Here is a 25,259-nt window from a genome sequence, read left to right on the forward strand (position 1 = left end):
CACGAGTTGCATGACCGTAATATAACTGTGAGCTTAACTGTGGCTACTTAAGTAGTGGAGTAGCATCACAATATATTTTGTAAAAGGCCTCAATGGAGCCTGTAGCCATCAAAGATAAGGAACCATAACGGCTACCCGAGCGCCAGTTCAGGAATTTGATCTGTAACGTCTTAGTCTTGTCACTTTGAACTGCTGTTCTAGGTTCTCAGATGTCTTACTTCCACAATGGCACCTTTAACCCCATGAGACATTCTGGATAATTTCCTGTTTAAAAGGACAACAGAGCTGTCAATCAAACACCACTTACCCAAGCACTTGTAGGGGACCACGATGTGAGCGTGTCCCTTGCACTGTTTCTTGTCCTTCTTGCACCAGTTCTCGATCTTGACTGGCTGGTTGGCTTCCACCACATTTGTGATTTGCAGCTCAGGGTACATCTAAAGGGAGGAGACCAGAGAGATTCAGTCTGAACTGTAAGCGCAGATCCATGCTTCACAATCTCCTGACGCCATCTGCTCATGTATTGGAACTAACTCAAGATTTACTCTCTCCTGAAATCCATTAAAAGGACATCGATGAAAACCTATCACAAAATGGACAGGGAGGGTATTGCTTTTTTGCAGCCAGCCATATGACAGATTTGACATTTTTAACCAAATGGGTTTTTTTTAATATAGTTGTGGAAAAGGATCTTTTAGTACAGAGTTTGGAGGCTTATTCTTTTCAAAAATAAGCAGCAACAGCAATAATATACAACCCAATGACTCAAGATAGTATGTAAATATAGCTAAAAACATTTTCCATTTGTATTTTTTTGTTGTTGTAATAAGTCTTATCTGCTCACCAAGGCTGCATTTATTTGATCAAAAATACAGCAAATGCAGTAATTTCAGAATAGTTCAAAATAACTGTTTTCTATTTTAATATATTTTAAAATGTAATTGATTCATGCGATGGCAAAGTTTAATTTTTAGCATCATTACTGCAGTCTTCGGTGTCACATGATCCTTTCTAATATGATGATTTGCTGCTCAAGAAACATTTCTTATTATTATGAATGTTGTAAAGAGTTTTTGCTGCCTGATAATGTTTTTTAGGATTCTTCGATAAATCGAAAATTCTAAAGAACAGCATTTTTTTCCCCAAACAAAAATATTTTGTAACATTATAAATGTCTTTACTGTCACGTTTGATCAATTTAATGCATCTTTGCTGAATAAAAGTGTTCATTTCATATTAAAAAATATCTTACTGACCCCAAAACTTTTATAATTTTATTATTTATAATATTATAATTGAATAAATATTAAAAAGTTAATTTAAGCCAGTGTGAAACCCAATCCAATCTATGCATTTCCAAGTGAAATGTGATATAAGGGAATATATTATCAATCAGCAATAAAAAATTGGATGCTCAAAGAGATTGTAAGGACTGAACCAGCAACTTTATCGCACCTTATCAAGAAGTTTGAGAAAAACAATGCCAGCTAAATGGCAATGTTTTTAATAGACATATTTATGCTGTGTAACATGATTTTACCTCCTGACAGTATTGCAACACTCCTTCTTTGGTTCCGACGCAGGTTTTGGATCCAGAAGGGTCCGGTTCCCAGCGGCCAGTCTGGATGTTAATGTGCATGTTGAGTTTGCCACAAAACATGGCGACTTGCGGCTCTGCAACAGCAAATCCTGTACCTGCATTAGCTGCCAGTGCCTGGGGAGCAGACGGGAGGAAAGGTGAGAGAAAGAATAAGAGCGGTAAGTTCAATGGACACTCTTATTACAGGCCAATATAAGTTGAGCAGGTTCAGACCAGCCATAATACACTCATGGGGGCCTAAACATCACACATGAGTTTTCTTATAATGTCTTAAATGTCATTTGACCCAGAGACAAAGGAGAAAAAACCCATTAAAACAATATGTTTTTTCACATTCTGGCTATTAATAGTCAGTTGAGGATTCCATTCTCACATATGAAAGTAATAAAATAAATAAATAAAATAAAAACTTGTTCATTATATTCGGTGCAACTATTTTTTTTAAACGCATATATCTGGCAAAATGTTATATATACTTTTTTCAAAATTTTCCCTTGCATATGGCCACAAAACAAACCAACATGAAATTTGTTCCCATCCCATCTGTCTATTCTCATAAAGAAAGATCTTACCTAGAGTCAGCAGAAAAAACATAATGATGACAAATTGAATCAGACATTATCTCTAGAGGCATATTCCTTGTGCTCTAGGGTTATCGTTTGCCATATCAAACGGATTTGAATTTGATTTAGTTTATACATGCTTGATTGCATTGAGATTTCGTCTGTCCCATCCATGCTTGTTCTCAGCGCACATTCATGCCTCAAAACACACACTGTGACCTTCCTGATGACTCTCTGAATCGCTCAACACACTCCAGGGACAAAGCGAAGATGTCCGACAGCCTCTAAACGCATCATTTCCTGCCGATGGCTGAGGTTGATGATGCCCACTTCACTGCACAACTCATAGCAGTAGAACCGCTGCTAAACATTTACTAACCAGAGGTCAGGTAACAGCTAAAAGTCCCTGACGGCTGGGGTTTTCACTTGGTATCTAGGATGTTTTTGCATTGGTAAACCGGTTTCTCTGTCATGTTTGCCATTAAGGTCACAGAAGGTGGGATTTTTGAATTTCATAACAAAAAGAAGTCCTAAACCTGGTTTCACTAGAACAAGCAAAATCCCCCACCTCCGTGAAACGAGTGAAGTTTCCCTCCTCTCACCCCTTTTTGTCCTTCCTGTAGATAGGAGACACTTTCGTTTACATTACCATGTTCTTCCTCTTTTCCTGAAACGGGAAGCAGCTACACCCGGCCTGTCATTAAAGGTCTACACAAACATCTCTCAACTATGATGAAAGTTAAGATTCATTCTGGGTAACCGTAAGATTACACTTCTAAAATGTTAACAAACTGGAGTAATCACAGGGCAATTAAAGAGGCCTGCATTTTCCCCAAACCTTGTGTTCTTTCTTGGCAGCCCAAAGACCGATACAGCCTGAAGAAGTGCGGGGGGTCGGGTCACGGCCCAGACATGTTGAACTTTGTGTGAAGATGCCAAACAAAGTGAGTTGATTGCTGTGTTGAGACATGCTACTCAAACACATTTGTGTGTATTTACGGGGTGGATATAATTATAATGTTTTTGAAAGAAGTCTGTTCTCACCAAGGCTGCATTTATTTGATAAAAAAAAAAAAGGGTAACTGTTTTCAATTTGAATATATTTTAAAATGTAATTTATTCCTGTGATGCAAAGCTGAATTTTCAGCATCATTACTCTAGTCACATGATCCTTCAGAAATCATTCTAATATGCTGATTTACTGCTCAAAATAAAAATATATATATTATTATCATCAATGCTGAAAACAGTTGTGCTGCTTACTATTTTTATGGAAACCGTGATGCATATTTTCAGGATTCTTTGATCAAAAGTTCAAATGAACAGCATTTATTTGACATAGAAATCTTTTTAAACATTATGAATTTGTTTTGATCAATTTAATGCATCCTTTCTGAAAAAATTGTTACAAAATATTATAATAATAATATTAGTTAGTAGTAACACAAACTATAATAAAAATTAAACTTGAAAATACAGTTAAAATAAAAGAATACTACAATAACCTTAACCGTTCAAGTAACTACCGTAGTTTATAAATCAGTGTAACATTAAGACTTGCACATTTGCCAAAAGTTCAGTAAATGGGCGGATCATCCTAGCTTTAAAATGGAAAGAAGTGTGGAAAGAGAGAGGAAAGGAAAAGCAAAGGATTAGTATGGAGAGAGAGTAACAACATTGTAAAACAGCTAAGAGGAGGGCGAGGACAGCCCAGTAAACCACACACAGTCAAATGACAGACTTGACAGCTTCATCTTTCCTCCACAATACCGTTCATCCACACCTCCCTGCCTCATTCCTTCCACTCGGAAAACGCTCTGCTCCGAAGCCACACAAATCCCAGTTACTTTTCAATCTCTCCCCAACAAACACCAACGTCAATTCTGGTATGTAATGGACAATCCAATCAACTAATGACCACGATGGATAAAATCAAGACCCATTCACATATTTTTTCCAGCTGAATTTCCTGTTTCACCTGGTAAAATGAAAAATGGGTTGTGAAAGATGCTTTAAATGACGCCCTGTAAAATTAAGCTGATCAAAAGCATTTCTTAGCAGTATGTGTACCCTCAATGCTATCCTTCAGTGGATAACTGATAGATAACCCGGATAAATCCCTATAAATCATGACTATGCAAAACTATCACAAAAATGGATTACACATAATAATGGAAACATTACTCACAGTAGACGATTTGAAGTCTGACAGTAATAGGCTTATAATAAGGCAGTGAATTTATTATAAAAGCGGCACTTTGATGGCTGGTGATGCTTCAAATGGGATGACTTTAGAGGTGAAACTTCTTTAACAGAGTTTAACTTGCCCAGGATGCTGCGTCTTAAAATTCATACCTTAAAATAGGGTTGTTTATAGGAGGGTTTTTGTCATGAATACAAAATATACACATGCGCATTCTAAAACTTAACCCTTTAATCAATAATTAAGAATTGTAAGTATTGACAAGTTTGAAAAAAATGTAAACATAACATGTTAAAGCTACAAAAGAATATGCTCCTCCTAACATACACGCATATTAGAATAATTATTAAAAATAAATAAATAATATTTGAATACTATTAAATGATAAAGAAAATATTAAAACATTAAAGCGATAAGAATAGTATATCTGCTACTACCATTGATTTTGTTATGTAATTAAAATTTTACATTTACAAATGTATTATTTAAAATTATTTTTAAAAATGTCAATAAAAAATACAAATGTTAAAGCTACAAAATAGCATTTATACTCCAAACATACATAAATATATTTTATTATTACGTCATTTAAATATAATATACAAAAAATATATATTTATTTAAATAATTTAAATATTTTTCTTTATTTATTCATTTTTTAGTCAACTTTTGGATGACTTTGCAACCATATTCCTGACCCTTGCCTGTTTTCTCATTTCTCATTCTTTCTTTGTAAACATCAGCCTGTGGCACATTTGTAATGTTATGGCTGCTGAACACTGCGACAGGACACAACAGGGAAGCAAAACAGATGAAATGGAGACAGAATACAGAATCCGGATGCCTGTTTTCACCAGGAGGGAGAGAGACAGGGCAGAAGATCAGAAAAGGAGGACAGAGGTGATGGAACAGACAGAAAGAAAAGGGGCCAGTAACAATGACCAGTGTAAGCAAAAATACTCCAGCTTTAAGTGCAAGAGCAGCAGTAAGTGGAAGATGGCAAGCGGCTGTCCATTTCAACGGCACTTAAACTATGACTGACACACACACACTCAAAAGTAGTGGATGAAGCCTCTCGGGAAGAATCAGAATCAGTGGGAAAGCAAATGTACCCATGAGAAGGTAGCATGCTCTGTGTCCTAATCTCCAATGTGCTGAAGGCATAAAATTTACTTTAGAGTAGACACACAAGCTTGCACACACACACACACACGTAGTCACTGTGTTCAGAACTGGAAGAGGAAGCAAGCAATGGGCCGGATTCCTGGAATGAAACATGGGGACGCTAATGAGAGAGAGATTTGGATATTGGCGTCACTAGTGAACAAACACGAACAACAGAGACCTTGTGTGAAAATGAGTCTCTCATTCCAGCAAAACTGACCTCATTCAGCACAAACACACTCTCCTAGTTTCGTTTCTTCTCTCTTCCCCCTTTATATTTGCTAATAGTTCAGACACACACTTTCACAATAAATCCTGCTGGCCCTGTATGGAAACGTAGCAGACGAGCTTCCTGTGGCTCTGGTCATTCTGTGTTACTGCTGCTCCTCACACAGACATGAGAAAACACTCCCTGTCCAACTATATCCCGTAGCGCAGGACACAACCGCATGTTAAATATCACTATAAAGAGAGAGACAGCACAGTATGTCTCCGTCTGCCAAAATAAGAGGGATTCGTTACTATATTTCATTACCAAAATTATTTTTTGGTTAAATTAACCTTGTTTAAATGTATTTATTTATTCATAATACAGTAGGAAATATCAGTTTACATTCCCAAATATTCCTTTTGCCATTAATTATAATAATCCAGTGAGATTTTTGTATGCACAAGGAGTCTGATAGCAGTTGGTGTGATCTGATCTCACCATCGTAGAGAGTCCGTCTGGGATTACATGAGGAAACAGAAAAAACTGAGACCGACTATATCCAGAAGAACTGCGGCGACGTCTTCAAAACACTTGAAGAAGCGTTCCTGACTCGATGATGGTGAGATCAGATCATACCCGCTGTTGTCAGACTCCTTGAGCAAAATGAGCATACAGAAATCTCACTGGATTATTAAAATTAAATGGCAAAAGGAATGTTTGGGAAAGTAAACTGATATTTCCTACTGACACACTACAGCAAAATATATAAATAACTGACTTAAAACCATTTTTTGGGTGTGAAAACACTAAAGACTTTTTCACAGTACTGTATATATGCGTGTGTGTGATTATCATATGTAGTGTTTAATATTTCTGGCATACAATGTTTGCCAGGTCATGTTTGTAAATGAGAAGTGGTTCAGAAACAGTTTACCTGGATAAATAAAGGTTAAATAAAATAAAAAAATAAAAAATTTATAATCATTTAAATTCATTATACTTTTTGCATTTTATTTAATTTGTTTCATATGTGTCTTATTTAAACATTTCTTTCATTTCATTTCTGTTTTATTTGATAATAATATTACTGTTATTTTACAATACTAAACAGAAAGAGCCATTAAGATCTGCCATAAAAACAAACCAGAGCCATGTTACTGCATAAAACAGGATTTACATCCCCCGTAAACATCTTTACTGCAAAGGGGCAGATCATATATCACAAAACTACCCAAAGTGTCTCATCACCACAAAAACAGACATAAAGCCTCACTACACCAAAATAGTTTCAATTCATGCGCTGAAGATCATTTTTTTAAAATTAATAACATTTGAATGAGTCCTTGATGTTTTTATTAACCAGATGTATCATCTTTGTAATGACTGCTTTAGCCATGGCTATATTCATAATATAGAACATCCAGGTACTTCATTGCTTAAATATTTAATTATTCGTGAACTCACACAGCTACATGAAGAGCTATTTAATGGTATCGCGCACACACACACACACACGTCTGGTTTGCTATCTTTGTGGGGACTCTCCATAGACCTAATGGTTTTTATACTGTACAAACTGTATATTCTGTCCCCTTACACTAAATCTACCCATCACACACAACTTTCTGCATTTTTACATTTTCAAACAAAAACTCATTCTGTATGATTTATAAGCTTGTGTACCCATGGGTCCTCAATTTAGGTCCCCATGACACGAGTCTGCATTAGTCTGTGTGCATTCAGGTTTAAGTGCCCACCGGGATAGACAAATATGTGCACACACACACACACACACACACACACACACACACACACACACACACACACAGGAAAGGGCAGTTATGACAGAGCCTGATGTTTGGAAACACCCCACAGATCCAATCCCTTGTGTGTGTGTGGCCTCTGGTTTTCTATTTTAAACTATGGGAAAATCACCCTGCAGGCCACAAACACAGAGCCCAAACCTCAGCCTGGACAGCAACTCCTAAAAACACAAACAGAGACTCTTTACACCCAGCGCAGGAATCACATCAGAGTCTAATTCAACTTTTACAATGTCTGTCCATCTGTGAGCTGCTCGTAACACGTCTGGGCACTGCAGGGGTGACGTGAAGCAGACCAAACAGTCGGTATCGGTCTGCTCCACACAGCACAACTGTGAATTACGGTCACAATGAGCTTCTGAAATCTCTTGTAACCACAGACACCTGTTTGTGCCAATTGTGACGAGACTGTAGATGTAAAATGCACAAAACATGACTGTATTTTTAGGGTGGCAACAAAAAAAAAACTCAACCTCTGGTCTGGACGGTAATTCTGTAAAAACATGGAACAAAAACAAAAACATGGAAAATGGCAAGATGAAAATAAGGGCTGGATGGTATGACTAATATACCTTGTGACCACAGAAATGTGTCAACAGATAGAGATTTGCAAACAATTTATAATAAAGTTATAGGCCTATAGTTGACGCTATGCATTTTCTAATATTAACTAACAATACGTCACATATTTGTTGTGATATTTATTCATTTTTATTCATGTTAGTTAATAAATATACAACTGTTCATTAACAATATGAACAAATTCAACTTTTGATTCTAATATTGTATTAGTAAATGTTAAAAATAACATTATGAAGAATAATAAATGCTTTAGGCTAGTAGTAGTAGTAGTAATATCATCAAGATTTTTAGTTCAGTCTTCATACACAATTCCATAATAATCACAGATAATAACCAAAAAAGGTGTAGGCTGAAGATTTAGCTTATTTTAAGCTACCCTATTTTTCATAAGCACCACTTTCACTATTAAATTGATTAATAGATTAATAATGAAATTATTTAAAAATAAACATGTTCATGTTAATTAATGTAGTTAACTAATGCTAACAAAAGGAACCTCGCTGTAAAGTGCTACTGTTACTATAGTGTTTTAGTGTTCATTAGTGGGCAGAACTGCTTTATGATCTTTGCACATGAAAATTACTATAAAACATGGAGTAATGCAAAAATACAGAACGGGACGTGTCCCAGACAAGTCATGAGGAGGATGAACTTGCTATTAGGCACAAAAGCAAAAAAGATGATATGCTGTTAACATCATAGTTAACTGCCTGGATTAACCATAAATATGTATTACAAAGTCATTTAGTATAAAAAAATATTTTCAGCAAACATGATACACCAGTTGCTGTAATATACTCATGCTGTGATAAGATGTCGGACATACAGCCCACCCCTAATGAAAATCCAATCCGGTGCTGCACCAGCCTGTCACATCATTGGGATTCCCAGAATGCAATGCTTTGCGTGTGACCCTGTGAAAGAATGCTTAACCGTGGTTTAGACCGTTTAATCCACTGCTCTCATGGTCACGTGTTACAGGAACACTGTGAATACTGTACACATTATAAATCAGGAAGCTGACAGACAGCACAAAGCCAGACAGGAAAGACAAAACCATTTGCCTTTTCACTTTGAATATGTCCTGTTCCAAAGGTTTAGCAGTCTGTTCAAATCTTCCTGACCTTTACATCAGGCTAGTTTCACATATCTGAGCAAACAGACACACTAAGTCACAAAAGACCGCCTGTTCCTACACAAATTTGAGCAAGATAAAGGTGTGTGGAGCGTCACAACTATCCCATTGTCCTGAGACTGACTGTCGTCACATTTGCAGACAAGACGGCGACATTCACTCCGCAACCTCAAATCTTTGTCAGGCTTTTAGCATGACTTTTGAAATGCGGTTTGGTCTGAATACTGGTAATACTCCTAAACTAACCAACATCCTACCAGCACTCAACACTCTGATTTAGAAAAACTCTCTCACACTGGCCTTACGATATCTGGCCCACCCATATTGTTAAGACTGATGTTAAATTATGTTGAAAGATTGTTCACCTCTTTACGTTCCTCTGCGTCAATCCATGAAGATCACAAACCGCTTCAGAGTTCGTTTTCAATCGGGCCGATACCACCTCGTTCAGGTGATCTCGGAGTGATTGTTTTGGTGCGGTTTCAAGCATGATTGCGTGTTCATATTATATGCCTAAACCAGTGGTTCTCAAACGTTTTTGGGCAATTGACGCACTTGAACGCAGTTGCGACAGGCTCCCACGCCCCCCTGTAGTACCTGTGTGCCCCACACTATAAGAACCACTGGCCTAGAGAGAGAGAGAGAGAGAGAGAGAGAGAGAGAGAGAGAGAGAGAGAGAGAGAGAGAGAGAGAGAGAGAGAGAGAGAGAGAGAGAGAGAGAGAGAGAGAGAGAGAGAGAGAGAGAGAGAGAGAGAGAGAGAGAGAGAGAGAGAGAGAGAGAGAGAGAGAGAGAGAGAGAGAGAGAGAGAGAGAGAGAGAGAGAGAGAGAGATTGGATCCATACATTCGGTCCTAAAGGGACAGCAGCCTCATAAACCTGGTGCTACTGTTATGCTATGGAGACTGAATTACTTTTGTAACTTTATAAAGCTTCATCATCTATATTTAATTTATACAGTAATGAATCTGCAGTATTATTTTACATTTGATTAGTTTATTCAAATTATGTACCCAACAGTAATCTGAAAGAGAGAGAGCTATATGGAAAAAGGGTAAAAAATATAGATTTAAACCATTTTCCAATACAGTGTGAAGGCCACCAAAGCAACACAAAACCATGATCCACTAAATCATGACGTTGGTAAAAAGGAAGGACCTTTCAAGGATTGTGAAAAAGGTGATTGTGAAAGCATCACTTCTCCGTTCCCTTCCTCTGCTGCAGAGTGACTCAGTGCTTCTAAATCACTGCTGGAGGGAGACGTTATTACTGACCTAAAGCTGTGGAACGCACAATAACCAGAACTCAAGAGCGTTACAGGAAAACAAAACTTCAGCTAACAAGAAACTCAGTTTTCAGTAAAAATCTGAGTCAAATTTGATGGAATTACATTGAGCTACCGCAAATACACAGTGTCCCCCCACAATATACATAAACACTTCATTACACAGGACAACAAAATAGCAAAAATGTAGACACTTTTAGGTCTTAAGTGTGTCCAAATACATTTTAGGGCAGAGAACACGCATGCATGCATAAAATGCTGAGAAACCTCCATAAATCATGCCACTGTGTCCTCTGGAACACTCTGCCAATGTCACAGGAAGCAGAGGCCGATCTCTCCAGGAGTGTGAACCCGTTCAGCGTGACGTGTGACATTCTCATGGACAGCTGAACTCATGAGAGTATGTGTGAAAGCTCCTGAGAGTGCTGGAGTGTCTCTCCCTATGGTTCATTAGCCTTCAGTCCTTCATCTCAAGAGGTCTGACAGTACACTTTTGTGCCCACACACACACACAAAAAGGGGAAAGTACAAGAGGAAAAGGTCCAGGAATTCAAGCATGAAACAGTGCAAAGCTCAACAAACCCTGGACTATATCACATGACACCTAATCTCAGCATTATTCACAAAAATTAGCCCACACACACACACAAAGGGGAAAAGTACAAGAGGAAAAGGTCCGGGAATACAAGCATGAAATGGTGCAAAGATCAAAAAAGCCCGGACTATATCACATGACATCTAATCGCGGCATTATTCACAAAAAATTAGCCCACACACACATACACAACTGTGTATTACAATGATCCAATTTATCACAGGGCCACATTCATGGTTTGGGTGGAACTGTAATGACTAAAAGATTAGATTTCATTAGTTTCGATTGAAAATAGGTATGTGTTGAATGAAGACTTGAAAAATCGGTCAACATGTTCTCTATATGTGATTGAAAGGCAGACAGAGAAAGAACAAAGAAAGATTATATATACTAAATATATAAAAAGATGCACTGTGTTAAAAACATAGATTTTTAAGGCAAGGATGCTGCCGGTGAGGGCAACAAGTCAGCTCGCTCAATTTGGAACAGAGTCACAGAGAGAGTTTCTGTCAGAGCACAGACCCATGTGTTCGAGCACGGGTTCTGCCGACATAAGTGACGACTTGTTCAAATGTCCTCATCTCTATGGAAACACCTCAGTGGCATCTCAGCTATCCACAAACAAAGAGAGAGAGATCAGTACAGTGCGGATGTGCTTCTGGCAGACATCGAGAACACTGCATTTCCCCAAAGCCAAAACAACATTCAACACCTAAAATTTCCCGCACAAAAATATCCTGAAAACACACATTATGTGAACACACCCTGTTGATGCAAACAAACCCATACAAGGAACGAATGCACTGTTGCTTTCTGAAGTTTGTAACTCATAATGCAGTGAGTTCCTGCAACTGGGCATTATTGTAAACTGTTTGCTTATAAAGTTGGTTTTCTCATTCACGACTACAGTCATGGCAGAGCAACAACTTGAAGAGAATCTTGTGCTGAAAGTTAGTTACAGCTAGTTAAAACATTTGACATATTTATAGGTAGATACCAATAACTATTGCTTCATCGTTCACTTGCTATTCTCTCCATAGCTGTCATAGAAGAGTCAAAACAGCAAACAGGGGTTTACTGTGATACTGTAAGTCAATGACTTTGCTTTGAAACACACTGCTCAACGTTTTTTTGTTTTTTTCATTCTCATTTCAATTCTCGCCTGCAAGGTTAGGAAAAATTACTGTGCTGTTTATAGAGAGCAGTTCAAGTGTTGAGGGGCATTCAGAGGTCAGAGGTGAAAGGGCCGCTCTCCGTCAGTCGGGTCACGCTCTTCCCAGTATGCTTGGCGAGCCAGCTTTTACGAGCCTGGTGTAAAGGAGACGGCAGAGGTCAGAGAAGAGCGTAGGAGTGCAAAAGAGCGTGTTTACCTTGCCCAGACCTCGGAAAAAGCAGGACGATAATATGGCTGAGGAGAAATCTCTGCACAGCAGTGCTGTCACTAGGGATGTCTATGAAGTCTATGAAGTAAATGTATCTAATTAGTGAAATATTAAACAAAATATAGTAACATCGGCACAGACGCGTGAGCTTGTCGAGCGCATCCCTTTTTCACAGACATCAGTGGAAAGTTTGTAGTTTGGTCGAGAGAGAGAGAGAGAGAGAGAGAGAGAGAGAGAGAGAGAGAGATTGGATCTGTGCATCCTAAAGAGACAGCAGCCTAATAAACCTGAATGCTGCTGAGGTTTTTTTTACTGTTAATCAAACTACAAAAGACAAAGTAATCACTCACTGCCATTGACTGAATTACTTTTGTAACTTTATAAAGATTCATCTATATTTAATTTATACAGTAATGAATCTGCAGTATTATTTCTCATTTGATTAGTTTACTCAAATTATGTACCTGAAAACTACTGTTAGACTAACCTGAAAAACTCTAAAAACACTGTTTATTTCATTTGTAGCCTTTCTTTGTTCAATTGTATTTATTTATGCGATTTGTAATTTGATTATTTGTTCTTATCTTATTACTAACTGCTTACCGGTCTTTGTTTTAAATTGACATTAATTAGGCTAGTTTTTGCTGTAGTTTCAAAATTGGAATAGAGAATTGTGATATTTCACTGGTGTCTAAAGATTTGAACCACTGACCCCATCCTCAGCACTGAGCCCTGCTGGAGCAGCTCTGAATATGCGCTGTGCTATTAAATGACAGATGAAATATGATAGAGCAATAGAATGAACAGTGAACGATCATCCAATACATTTTAACATGCTTAAGCATGAAAATAACTGAAGGAAATATATATTTACTGAACAAATTAAGCCAACTTTGGTTTCTCTATTCAATATATCTTTTTTTTTTTTTTACAAATGCAGTGAAAATACAGGTATCAGTATCAGTATCGGCAAGTACCAAAAATGAAAGTGTCGCATCGGACTCGTAACCCTACACCTTGTAAATTTCTTTGCCGTCTGCACTACTGTCTACATAGACAACATCCTGACATTAAAACCCAAAATTGTCTACATAGGCATCATCACACATACCACACTCCTCAAATGAATCCCATGGGAAAATCTACTTAGAATAAAGCCAGGGTAGGCGCCATGTTGAATTTCCCATGGATGAAAATGAGGCTGTGAGGGATAGACCCACAGCCTTTACAAATGGCATGCGCTGCATAAACAACACGTCATTTTTGTCAACTGAATTTTTTTTAAAGATGTTTCGTCAGCTGAATATTTGGCATGTTGTTAAACAACAGCCTCGTTTTAGTTCCTTTCAAAAAATTCAATATTAAAATATTTCAAATAGAGTTAGTAAACCCAGCAACTTTTGCACGAAACACACAAGAATGCCACGCAAGGGACGTGATGTAACAATCTGAAACAGACTGTTTCTATAGACCACACTCCACCACATAAATTAAGGTGATAATGTAGCCTATAACCAGGACTTGCAATCAGAACAAAAGATTTTGAAAACTTTACAGCACAAATAATAAAATATAGCCTAAATAATGCAAGGGCTTGAACAAAAATACAAGCTTCACTTTTCAGCTTCTACATACTACCTCAGGTTACTTTAATTTTAAGAAAAAGAAAACAAACAAAAGGACAGGGAATAAAAGGGAAACTACTGCCTCCTGTGCTATAAAGTGCATTTGTATGACAGAAGTAGTTGTTTTTATTTGTGTCTAAGAGAGGTTGCAGTGAAGAGAGACCAGAGCAGAAGCTCTATCCCCTCAGGCACTCACTGACATACATTTCAGACACAGTCTCAAAAAAACTCTTACCTTACAACAAACACACACACACTGCACACACACAGAGAGTCTTGACACGTCTCAGCACACACACAAACACAGCCTCCGGGTGACTGTCCCAGACGTCGCCAAATTACAACATTACGGCTGCCTCTTTCCCACTGCGTGATGAAGATTGAGACATTAGACTGGTGTGGTGTAGAGTGTGTTTTGTTTCCAAGTCGTCTATCCGAATGCGTAAAGCTGTAGCATAAATGTGTTAAAGTGCATGAATTTAAAGACGGAACAAACAGTTTATGAAAAAATAAACAAGAAAATCTACCATTTAATGATAACCATGATTGTCATGACCTGTCCCGTCTCTAGGATGGACATAAATGGACAGAGCGAATAAAAGAAGAGTGAGAGATGGAACAACGTCACACGAGACCGATTCATTGGCTGATTCATGACTCGGGGTGTTGATCCAGAAGAGTTTAAGAGCCATTTGACAGCAGATAGTTAGAGTGGTGCCAACATGACCTTATTAGAAACCATCGCTGTCGCTACCAGACAAGACAAGACATGAAAGCAGAAAAGGGTTGAGAGAGAACAAAATCACTCAGATACATTTTTACTCTTAAAATTTCCCGGCCTCTGTGAATGTTCCCTCTCTCAGCGTGACGGTCGAGAGGACTAAAAATACCATCTCATAACGACATCCAATATACTGCAGTGAAAACACAACTCCGGCGAGCCTGCTGAACGTTTCTCTCAGATGGAAGCCGAAATTCTACAGGCGAGCAATAAAACGGAGAGCTCCACTTTAAAAGGAAATGCACCACTGGCTGCTGCCGCAAATAACAAGCGATCTTCAGTCGAATGAAAGCACTGAGGTCCGTGTCACATAATCAATGCCTGATGGTTTCATTTGAATCTGCTTGTTGTCTTCAGACATCTGTTTCTCATAATGTTTTCGGGCATGCTGAGACAAAACAATCAACTCAACTGCACATAACCATCAAAAACCATTACAGATGTTTTAATAATCAGTGCCATTGTTTCTGATGCTGATAACAGTAGTGATTTGCATTAAAGGGGATGTATCATGAAAAAAGCCTTGCCCTTTCTTTCTTTATTTTTTTGATGACACAACCACATGCACATCAACATATGACCGACTGCCTGTTTACATATCTTTACAACTTAGCCATATAGTAATGCTGAAGTAATAAGTAAGCTAGTGACAGTGTTTAGTGTCGGGCGGTTTGTGCCATAGTGGTATCGTCCTATTGTCGGGTGAACTGTGCTTTTAAGGGGTTTCTTGCAACTGGACCAAGAAAATGGAGCCATTATTCCAGTATTTTTTAAAACTCATGTGCCCTTTAATAAAAAAAACTCCCCTCCCCCACTTCGCATCGACATCTCTTCTCTGAAAATAACAAACGACAATGATCCAACCATTCAAATCAATAGCCAATGGACGCGATCAGGTCCTGTTCTACATTTTATCTTGTTCAAGAAGCTGTTTCACTTAGATCACAATAGAGAAGAAAGACAAATCACAACTTTCATTTCATGCTGACTTTAAAGATACAGAAGCAAAAACGGCCCATAAATTGTAAGGGTCGGATATTTTGCAAAACATTTGTCAAAAAAAAAAAAAAAAAAAAGCCATGTGTCCTCCTGAAATAAACTGGCATTACAACAACAGAATCTGTTTTGATTGTGGGCTGCTGCCTTTTCTTTCACACACTCCTTCCATCTGCATTCCCATCCTGACAGAAAACTCTGACACAAGCATCTTCTCCCACAGTGGCGTGTGAGATTCTCATACTTTTAAATGCATGAGTGCTCTTGTTTTGTTGCTCGGCTTCCTTCTCCCGAGTGTCTCTGTGCCATGTGACAGGTCAAACCTCTCGGCCTTCCCAATCCAGGCTTAGCAGCCACGTGTCCCTTTAGAGGATTACATTCCTGACTTCACCGCGCCAGATGTTGACGACAGAAATAGACACACAACAGCACTTCTTCCCCGCAGGAGGTGACAGTGGCAAGTCCACCGCAACTAAACCAGCCTTAACATGACGGTCACCCACACTGCACTCATCACAGGCGTCAAAATCGTATGTGTTCCTTCCTCTGATTATCACCTTTTGAGTCCCTCCTTCCTCTCAGGGGTTCTTCCTTTTTCCTGTCAATCCTCACACACCCTTTCCATGTTTGGAGTCCACACATGGTTCCAAATAATAGCAAAAAAAAAAGTTTAATTGTTTATTTATTATGGACAGTACAAATTAACATTACACCACAGTATAGAGCTGCAGATGGTCTCCCTTTTAGACGACAGTTTTTTACTAAAAACTAAAAAAAATTATGCATTTTAGCCGTTAATTTACACGACAACTGCGTTTTGGAGGGGCCTGAAAACGTAAAATTTTAAAAAAGGGTTTCAAAGTACAAGTTTTTGAAAATGATACCATTATTGTCTCTGTGTAAACTACAAAAATGCAAATTTGAGAAAACAGTGATGTCATGCGTATTACGTGTTCAGTCTATATGCACATAGTGTTTCTTTACTAAGTGACAACTACTGGTCTAACAGTATAATACAGAGATTTTAGTTGTTTTTGTTTTGACAATGTTGTCATCTGTACACGAAAAACACAAAGGAAAAACTTTTCCATTTTTAGTACACCATAGTCATGTAAACGAGCCATAAAAGTGAAAAATCTGTCAATATTCGCTGAAGCTCACTGAATAAAGTGTGGAATGTTTTTTTTTTTGTCCATACAATAAAAGTTAGTGGGGTCCAAGGTTGTGTTTGACCCCACTGACTTTTTTTATTTTATGGACATTCTTCAAAATATCTTCTTTTGTAAAAATCTACATTGGAATTCCAGGGGCAAGAAATCCTGGAGGGTTAAAAGCAACTGTGAAGCTAATAATTTTGTAAAAGCATGCATTATGTGAATTATATTATATGTATAGTTTGTACCTTTTGCATATTTATTGAGTATATTGTGTATTGTGTATACTGTGATCTGTAAAGTATGTCTAATTGTATTCTGCACTGTCTACATGCTCTCAAGACTTTCACTCAACAAGACACATGTGCTGTTGGTGATGTGACAAAAATTCTGTTTTGATATGATTGTAATTCCTGCTTGTCTGAGTTGTAAAGACTAAACTCTTTGTTTGCAATCATGAATGCTAAATGGCTTGGTCTCTTTTAACCTTGCTTTCCGCAGCAGGCCTGAGGTCTAAGCAGAGAAATCCAGTGCATCGTAAAGTGGAGATTTGGGGCTTAGTGAACACCACTGTGAAAGCAGTCGTTTACCGTGCTTGTTTTCAGTATTGTTTGCTTGTCTCTCGCTGTTTAAACGAACAGGATTAAGCAGCAGCGTGGGCTCCGTCTGGCCGACAGCTCGCCCGCCTAATCTCTGCGCATAGACCTTGGGATTTCTGAGAAACAACCTGTGCTCACTTCACTGTGCCAGACACAAGCAATCTCATTCTCTAGTACAGCCACGTCCTGTACTTATCAGCTTCCAGTACAATACAAGTTTGCTGCTTTGAAGACGGCCAGAACATCCACAATGATGAAGCCACATACATACACAAGCAACGATGTTCCTGACAGCTCTCAGAGGTCTGTGCTCTTTACTTAAAGAGCCCACTAAATCTAAACTGGAGTTTTGTGGTTTTTGGTCCATGTCACATTCAAAAAATATACAGCCCTGCTCACTGATGACTCATCCTGCACTACACAGACTTTTATCCAATCAAATGCTTTCTACAATGACAATGCACTAAAGTACTTTTGACAAATGTTTCAAATAATGCACACATGAAATGAGGGGGGGGGGGCATTTTATTATTTTCAGACATCCTACATTCAGGCACGTTTGGTTGCAGAATAAATTGACAACGGGTGAAAAAATGTCTGTGAATAGGATATTTGTACATTGGCATTATTAACCACAATCGCTTTTGTGTGATTCTACATCCATACATTTTAACATTCAAGACCACTGTCGTTGTTTAGGAAGATGAATAAGTTTAAGCGAATATGAAAAATTGCTTGTTTTTCAGGAATTGAAAACCATCAGGAACTGAATACTAGCATGCTGCATATATACAGTGCTATACATAAGTTTAGACACCCATGCTAAAGTTGACTAAAAAGAGGAATAAAAAATCATCTTTTGGAAATTGAACTTAATGCCTTAATTAAAAAAATTAGGAAAAATCCAACCTTTAAGGACACCAATTTTCTTTGTGAATGAATAATGTATCGTAAATAAATAAATGTTCTTTCTTAAAATACAGGGTGCATAAGTTTGGACACCCCTATGTTAAATTCACATAGAGGCATGCAGATTTTTATTTTTAAAGGCCAGTTACTTCATGGATCCAGGATACTATGCATCCTGATAAAGTTCCCTTGGCCTTTGGAATTAAAATAGCCCCACATCATCACACAGCCTTCACCATACCTAGAGATTGGCATGGAGTACTTTCCATAAGATCATCTCTCAATGCAAATCAAACCAGCTATTAGGCTAACTGAAATAAAACCATGCCAATCTCTAGGTATGGTGAAGGCTATGTGATGATGTGGGGCTATTTTAATTCCAAATGCCAAGGGAACTTTATCAGGATGCATAGTATCCTGGATCCATGAAGTAACTGGCCTTTAAAAATAAAAAACTGCCTGCCTCTATGGGAATTTAACATAGGGGTGTCCAAACTTATGCACCCTGTATTTTAAGGAAGAACATTTGTTTATTTACGATACATTATTCATTCACAAAGAAAATTGGTGTCCTAAAAGGTTGGATTTTTCCTAATTTTTTAAATTAAGGCATTAAGTTTAATTTCCAAAAGATAATTTTTTATTCTTCTTTTTAGTCAACTTTAGCATGGGTGTCTAAACTTATGCATAGCACTGTATATAAATATATATATAAATATAAATATAAATATAAATATAAATATAAATATAAATATAAATATATTTATTTATTTATTTATTTATTTATATATATAAATATATATATAAATATATATATAAATATTTATTTATTTATTTATTTATTTATTTATATTTATATTTATATTTATATATATATATATATATATATATATATATATATATATATATATATATATATATATATATATATATATAAGATGTATATATGTATATACAGATGTATCGCTTTGATTTAGTTTTTCCTTTTTTATTCAAAATATTCACAAACTTGCTTATATTGTTGTCATCAACTATCTAATATTCTGATTCTCAAATACGTGTGAGAGTGTTTTGTCGTTTAAAAATCTTTATAAATGATCTTGATCTATTACGTGAGATGGGCGCCGCCATGTTTGTTTGCGTCGCAGTTCAGAGAGTCCTGTCAGTCGGATTTACAGCACATGACTTTATCAGTGTCTCCCAAAATACACGCAAGTAAGTGGCCGGTGAACTGGGAGAAGAATAGAGTAAACTTTATTGTTACTTACACTATGTGTATCTGATATGCCAATTTGGTAGACATCGCCCAACCCTAATGTCGACCTACTTTAAAGAGTTTTTTTTTTATAAATGTTTCAAACAGCAGTATGCTTCATGTTGCCAGATTAACTCATTAAGTTTCATGTTTAATTTAATGAATGACATCCAGTTTAGAAATATAGTAGTTTTGCATTTTTAATTAAATTTTGTGTATATGTTTTCAGTTCTCTGGTTGTGTGATCATATAATATTTCAAGAAGGAGATGGCCAATTATGTGATATAGTATTTCATGCAGTGAGCTCCACTGTATACCACACATTTTGGCAAATCATACATGTCAGGGAAAAATATAGCATACTGTGTGTACAGTACAGACACTGCAGAAATAGTATGAGTAGAACAGAAGTATGCTATTCCAAACTAACCCCTAAGTGCACCTCTAATTGTTGAGCACACAGAGGACAGTGAAAGAGAAAAAGAAATAAAGACTAAGGAAGTAGGACTGACCAGCAGCGAGAACAGCAAGGAGAAAAACCTCTTAAAATCTCACATCTGTGCCATTTCTGAAAGCCACAGAAGGGCAAGACAATGCCGGCTGAGAGTAAGTGTGTGTGTGTGTGTGTCTGTGTGTGAAATAGAAGCAGTTTTATCAGAGAACACTAGCTTTGCCCATATCACACTAAAACACCTTACACAGCGAGAGAAAGAGAACAGGACTGGAGCTAAACCGTGCCAAAAAGCACCATGGTAACACTAAACTTTTCAAAACATGGTACATTGGCATTTTGGCAATGTCATATAAAATGGCTTTTTTATATAATACAATGGGCTTCCAAACATGGTACTGTGGTAATACTGGTGGTACCGTAGTAATTATAGATGCAAATTTCGTCAACCAAATATCATTGAGCAAAACATTTAAAATCTCTTTTCTCTGATTGTGCGTATTGTCAACGTCCATTTCACTCAAACAACGTGGATAATGCAGCCTTCACGTACTATCGAAAACTTTCCAGTGAAGTCGTGATTATGAGCTTGATTCACATTCAAATGATTTGTTATCGGAAATAAAAGGAATCATGGAGGACACCAGGCTTATTCTTGCCTATATCTTGGGGAAATCTTATTAAAGCCAAAATGTAACAAACTGATTTTGAATTTTAAAATCCCAAGAATCAATCCTTTAGTCTATGCTGTTTTCTGAAGCGTGAACAAAACGTCGCTAAACGTTATTTGTAGTGTACCTACCATCCAATAAATCATAATGAGCATTGTGCTTTGTTACTTTTTATATTAAAGTCTAATTTTTTAAATTCTGTAAATTTTATAACGAAATTCATAAATGTTATTATGTAGGGCCTAAATGTGGCATGACAGTTCGCTCAGTTCCAGCAAAGTGGCTGCACGTTAACTGATCATCTCTTCCACTTTAATATAAGTTAGTTACAGCACAAATAAACATGAATAAACATGAGAACGTATGTTGAAAGAAACTGTTCAACTTACTGGAATCATGTCTCATGTAATCACGCAATCAGGGGTTTTCAACCATGGAAGAACGTAAATAAAACAGCTTATAAACAACAAGCTGATCTGAGTGTTGATTATTAAACTATTTCCAGTGTTTCTGTAAAATAAATAATTTCGGTGCATCACTAGTAATGACATGGGTTTTTTGGATACAATGAGTATTACTGGACTTGCAACTTGGTAATATATATTTTGGTTTGGGGGTTTTTAGACATGCAGGGTTTTTTTTTTTAAATACACTAGAGTACCATCATGTAAATACTATTTCAAATGGATGTTATACATCAAAGTATCATGTAAATAATTACCATCTGTTACCAACACTGTACATTCTTTCAAAGGGACCTGCAAGAATGCTACTATAAACAGGGCAAAAATAGGACTAGATGTTTTCTTTATACTTTCAAGATGGCTTATCTGGATGAATAAATAATAGGGAAAGTATTTCACCCACCACAGAAATCCTTCACTACCATGGAATTACCATATGATACAAACACCGTACCATGGTGCGACCCGAATACTTTTTTTAAGTGAATGGCCAGACTAAACAAGACATACTTATACAGAATAGAAATAATGGAGGAAGGTCAAGGAAGAGAAATGAATGTAATGAAAGAAATAAGGGAATGAATCTCTTCTCCTTCGTCTGCAGCTCTGCCATCCTCTCACAACCTCCAAGGTCGAGGTTAAATGGATCATTGAGTCCCTTGATCCACCCCCTATTGCTGAACATACAACAAGCAGTGGGAAAAAAGCAGATCCCTCTGTGCCACACACACACATACACAGTTTTCCCTGAGGTGCTGGAGAGAATGGAGGCCGGCCATCTTCAACTTGCAGCAGGAACAATTATGATGAACGTAATTTGGACATGGGTATTTGTCTCTTCAGCAAAGTTGAGGAAAAGATGGATTTAAGTGGACGTGGGTGGTTTATTACTATAGCAGTACATAAAACCCATGTGAGAGAGTCATGGAGACCTTTTCAGGACTGCACGCGCGCATAAAGAAAGGGGGTTGATACAGAGAGCTACTTTCACAACATGAAGTTTACATGGGCTGTTATGAAAATTCTGGCTAATACCAGCAAGTTGATTAATATAATATAATATAATATAATATACGGACACCAAAAATAAATAAAAAATATATTATTTAGCTTTATATATGGAATATATTTTTTTATTTTATTTTTTTATTATTATTTTTTATTTTTATTTTTATTTTTTTATTTTTTTATTTTATATTTTTATATATATATATATATATATATATATATATATATATATATATATATATATATATATATATATATATATATATATATATATATGGGATATATAAATGAAATACATGGAAGATATTTATATATGGAAATTTAAACCTTTTGAGGACCATTAAAACTTTTTCCCCTCTAGATTTTGAAGTGAAATATGAACTGACCATGTTTTCATGAGATTCACCCGTGCGCACCAATAGGCACGGTGAGAAGCGGAGTCATGCGCGTTTGTGGATCCATGCGGCCACGTTTTGTGGCTCAATCGCAGCCGCAGGCCTCCTCTCTTCCTACCCAGTCTGTCTCTGCGACCTGTACATGAAATCTCCTGAAACAAAGCTCTCCCTCTCAACAAAAAAAAACAATCTCAAAGCCACTGGAAATCGACTCAGTAAAGCAGAAAAACAATGTTCCAAAACGTCTTGCTGCCCCCACAACAAAACACCCTGTTCCTGCTCAAACGGAGCACGATGTGAACCACTCTATTTCAGCAGCGGTGGAGCCTTCAAGCCACAGTGTTTAATAGCTTTTTGAAACATTAGGAATGGGATGAAGATGAAGTCGTTTTGGGGGGTAGCAGGAAGACGGTGAAGTCAGCTGGCAGAGTGGAATTCATTATAATTAGCAACTAATAATGAAAAGCCTCTCAATGAGGAATGTGATAAACCACAATCTGTCAAGATCAGCAGGCTTGGAGTTGCTGTTAAAAAAGAAAAAGATTGACCGTCTCTTTAAGGCAAGAACCTGCTGCTTTCGCTAGATTTCAGTGTATAATACACTCAAAACATTCGCATTTTGTTTGAAGCAACATATTTGCTGATTCACAGTTCCGTTGTTAACTCAGAAATGACTCTAAATGATTCACTGATGGAGAGAGTCTAGTGCAACAGCGGCGTGGAATCTAACAAAACCACATAAGGGAGCATTTTGTGACGCATTCCAGATAAGAAATCATGATGATACAATTGCAATCCAGATGAGAATGCACAAATTGAATAGACACTGTGGCAACGTATGTGTGCTATCAAAAACGCTTGAGGTGACAGTTAATGATTTATTTAGTTGGTGATATGTGATAATTAACATAGGCTGAGATGGCTTGATTTAACAAGGTCACTATTTTTGTACATTTTCTGGAGTAAATTTGCGTGGTTGTCCTAAACCCCAAATATACTTGAGTTTTCACACGAACGTATGCATACAGCCAAACACACAACCTTTCAAAGTATACGAGATTTCACAGAATGCGCGCGCACAGGTGCTCAAAACATGCACACACAGTTTTATCCTTGTCCAGTGTCCGTGACATTTCTCTCCAGAAGTTATGAGTGACAAAATTGTCTTAGTATTTGTTTAAACTAGGTCGCGTGCATCACAATTGCCCATCAATGTAGGCTTCTATTGTTGTTCTCTCAAGTAGTCTGTTTGTTCAGTCTCCTCCGATTACTTTTTCGACTGTGAAACAACGGGCCGGGGTAAAGTTGCCACTTTGTGGACCGAGTAATTAGAGCAAAATATTCCAGGTGCATGTGTGAGCTGAGCATGCAGAGCATGCAGTTAGAAAAATCTGTGTGTATACTATAGCGTACATGCAAATCCCCAAGCATACTTTGGGCTTTAGGTGTTTGCTGTGCGTTGCTTTGTGATTTCTAAGGTATTCGAAGAGTTGTTAAATATCCATGTGGTTGCTATAGGGTGTTCTGAGTGGTTCCTATGGTGTTTAAGTTGCAAACTAGTTTTTCTTGTATTATTTTAAATGGTAACACTTTATTTTGATGGTCCCTTGTGAACATTCTGTTGACTATAAGTAATGTTGCACCTACATGTCAACTAACTCAAGAAAGTATTAGTACTGTCTGCTTAATATCTGCTAACTCTTTATTGTGATGATCCTCCAACAGACATTCTACTGACTATAAGTAACTTAGCAACTACATGTCAACTTATTCTAACCCTACCAGTCTACTAACACTCTAATGAGAGGGGGGTTCAGATACTTCATCCACCAGGTGAAAATCACAGGTCAGATTGCTTAAATTCCCACTGTAGTCAATAATTGTATCCCTTAAAACTCATCTTTGATCACCAAAATGACGTTTCTTTCCTGTGAAAAGTATTCATGCTTGAATGTAACTCTACACCCGTGCTTTATTTAGTATATGCGGAACCATGAATATGCAAATTATCCCCGCCTCTCATTCACGCATACAGGCTCATCTACAAAGTCAGGATATATCTATATCAGGATAACCTGGCTTCTCTTGAGACTCCCCTACTTCGCAGTTAATGATATGCTAAAGCCTGCCGGCTCGTTGACGTGATTGGCTACAAGGTAGTTTTGTGATGTAAGAAACACCAGTGATTTCAAACTGCGGTTTTTTTAAACCGTCTTTTTTTCCCACTGCAGTTTTAAGGAGGAAATACTCAGCAATGGTGTTGACCTGAATTTGCACATGGTTTGACTTAAAGCATATCAAAAACACCACATAGACATAGAAACGTTAAAAACTTGATTTTCACCACAGGGGGATTTTAAAATCCCAAGTGTGACCAATTTTAATAGATGCAGTACCAAATACGAGTACT

General features: G+C 37.3%; 1 protein-coding gene across 8 annotated transcripts in view; it reads right to left on the bottom strand.

The window, feature by feature from the left end:
• The window catches only part of aplp2 (amyloid beta (A4) precursor-like protein 2), an 82,489-nt gene that overhangs the window by 44,068 nt on the left and 13,162 nt on the right, over nt 1-25,259 (bottom strand). For all 8 annotated transcript variants that reach the window (XM_079873660.1, XM_079873665.1, XM_079873663.1 and 5 more), the window contains exons 2-3: nt 1,541-1,714; nt 308-437 (exon numbers count right to left, since the gene is read on the bottom strand). In XM_079873660.1, coding sequence (XP_079729786.1) covers nt 308-437; nt 1,541-1,714 — 304 coding nt within the window. The remainder of the gene's footprint in view (nt 1-307; nt 438-1,540; nt 1,715-25,259) is intronic.

The sequence above is a fragment of the Squalius cephalus genome, assembly GCF_949319135.1.
Source record: "Squalius cephalus genome assembly, chromosome: 6".
In the NCBI taxonomy this organism is placed as follows: domain Eukaryota; kingdom Metazoa; phylum Chordata; class Actinopteri; order Cypriniformes; family Leuciscidae; genus Squalius; species Squalius cephalus.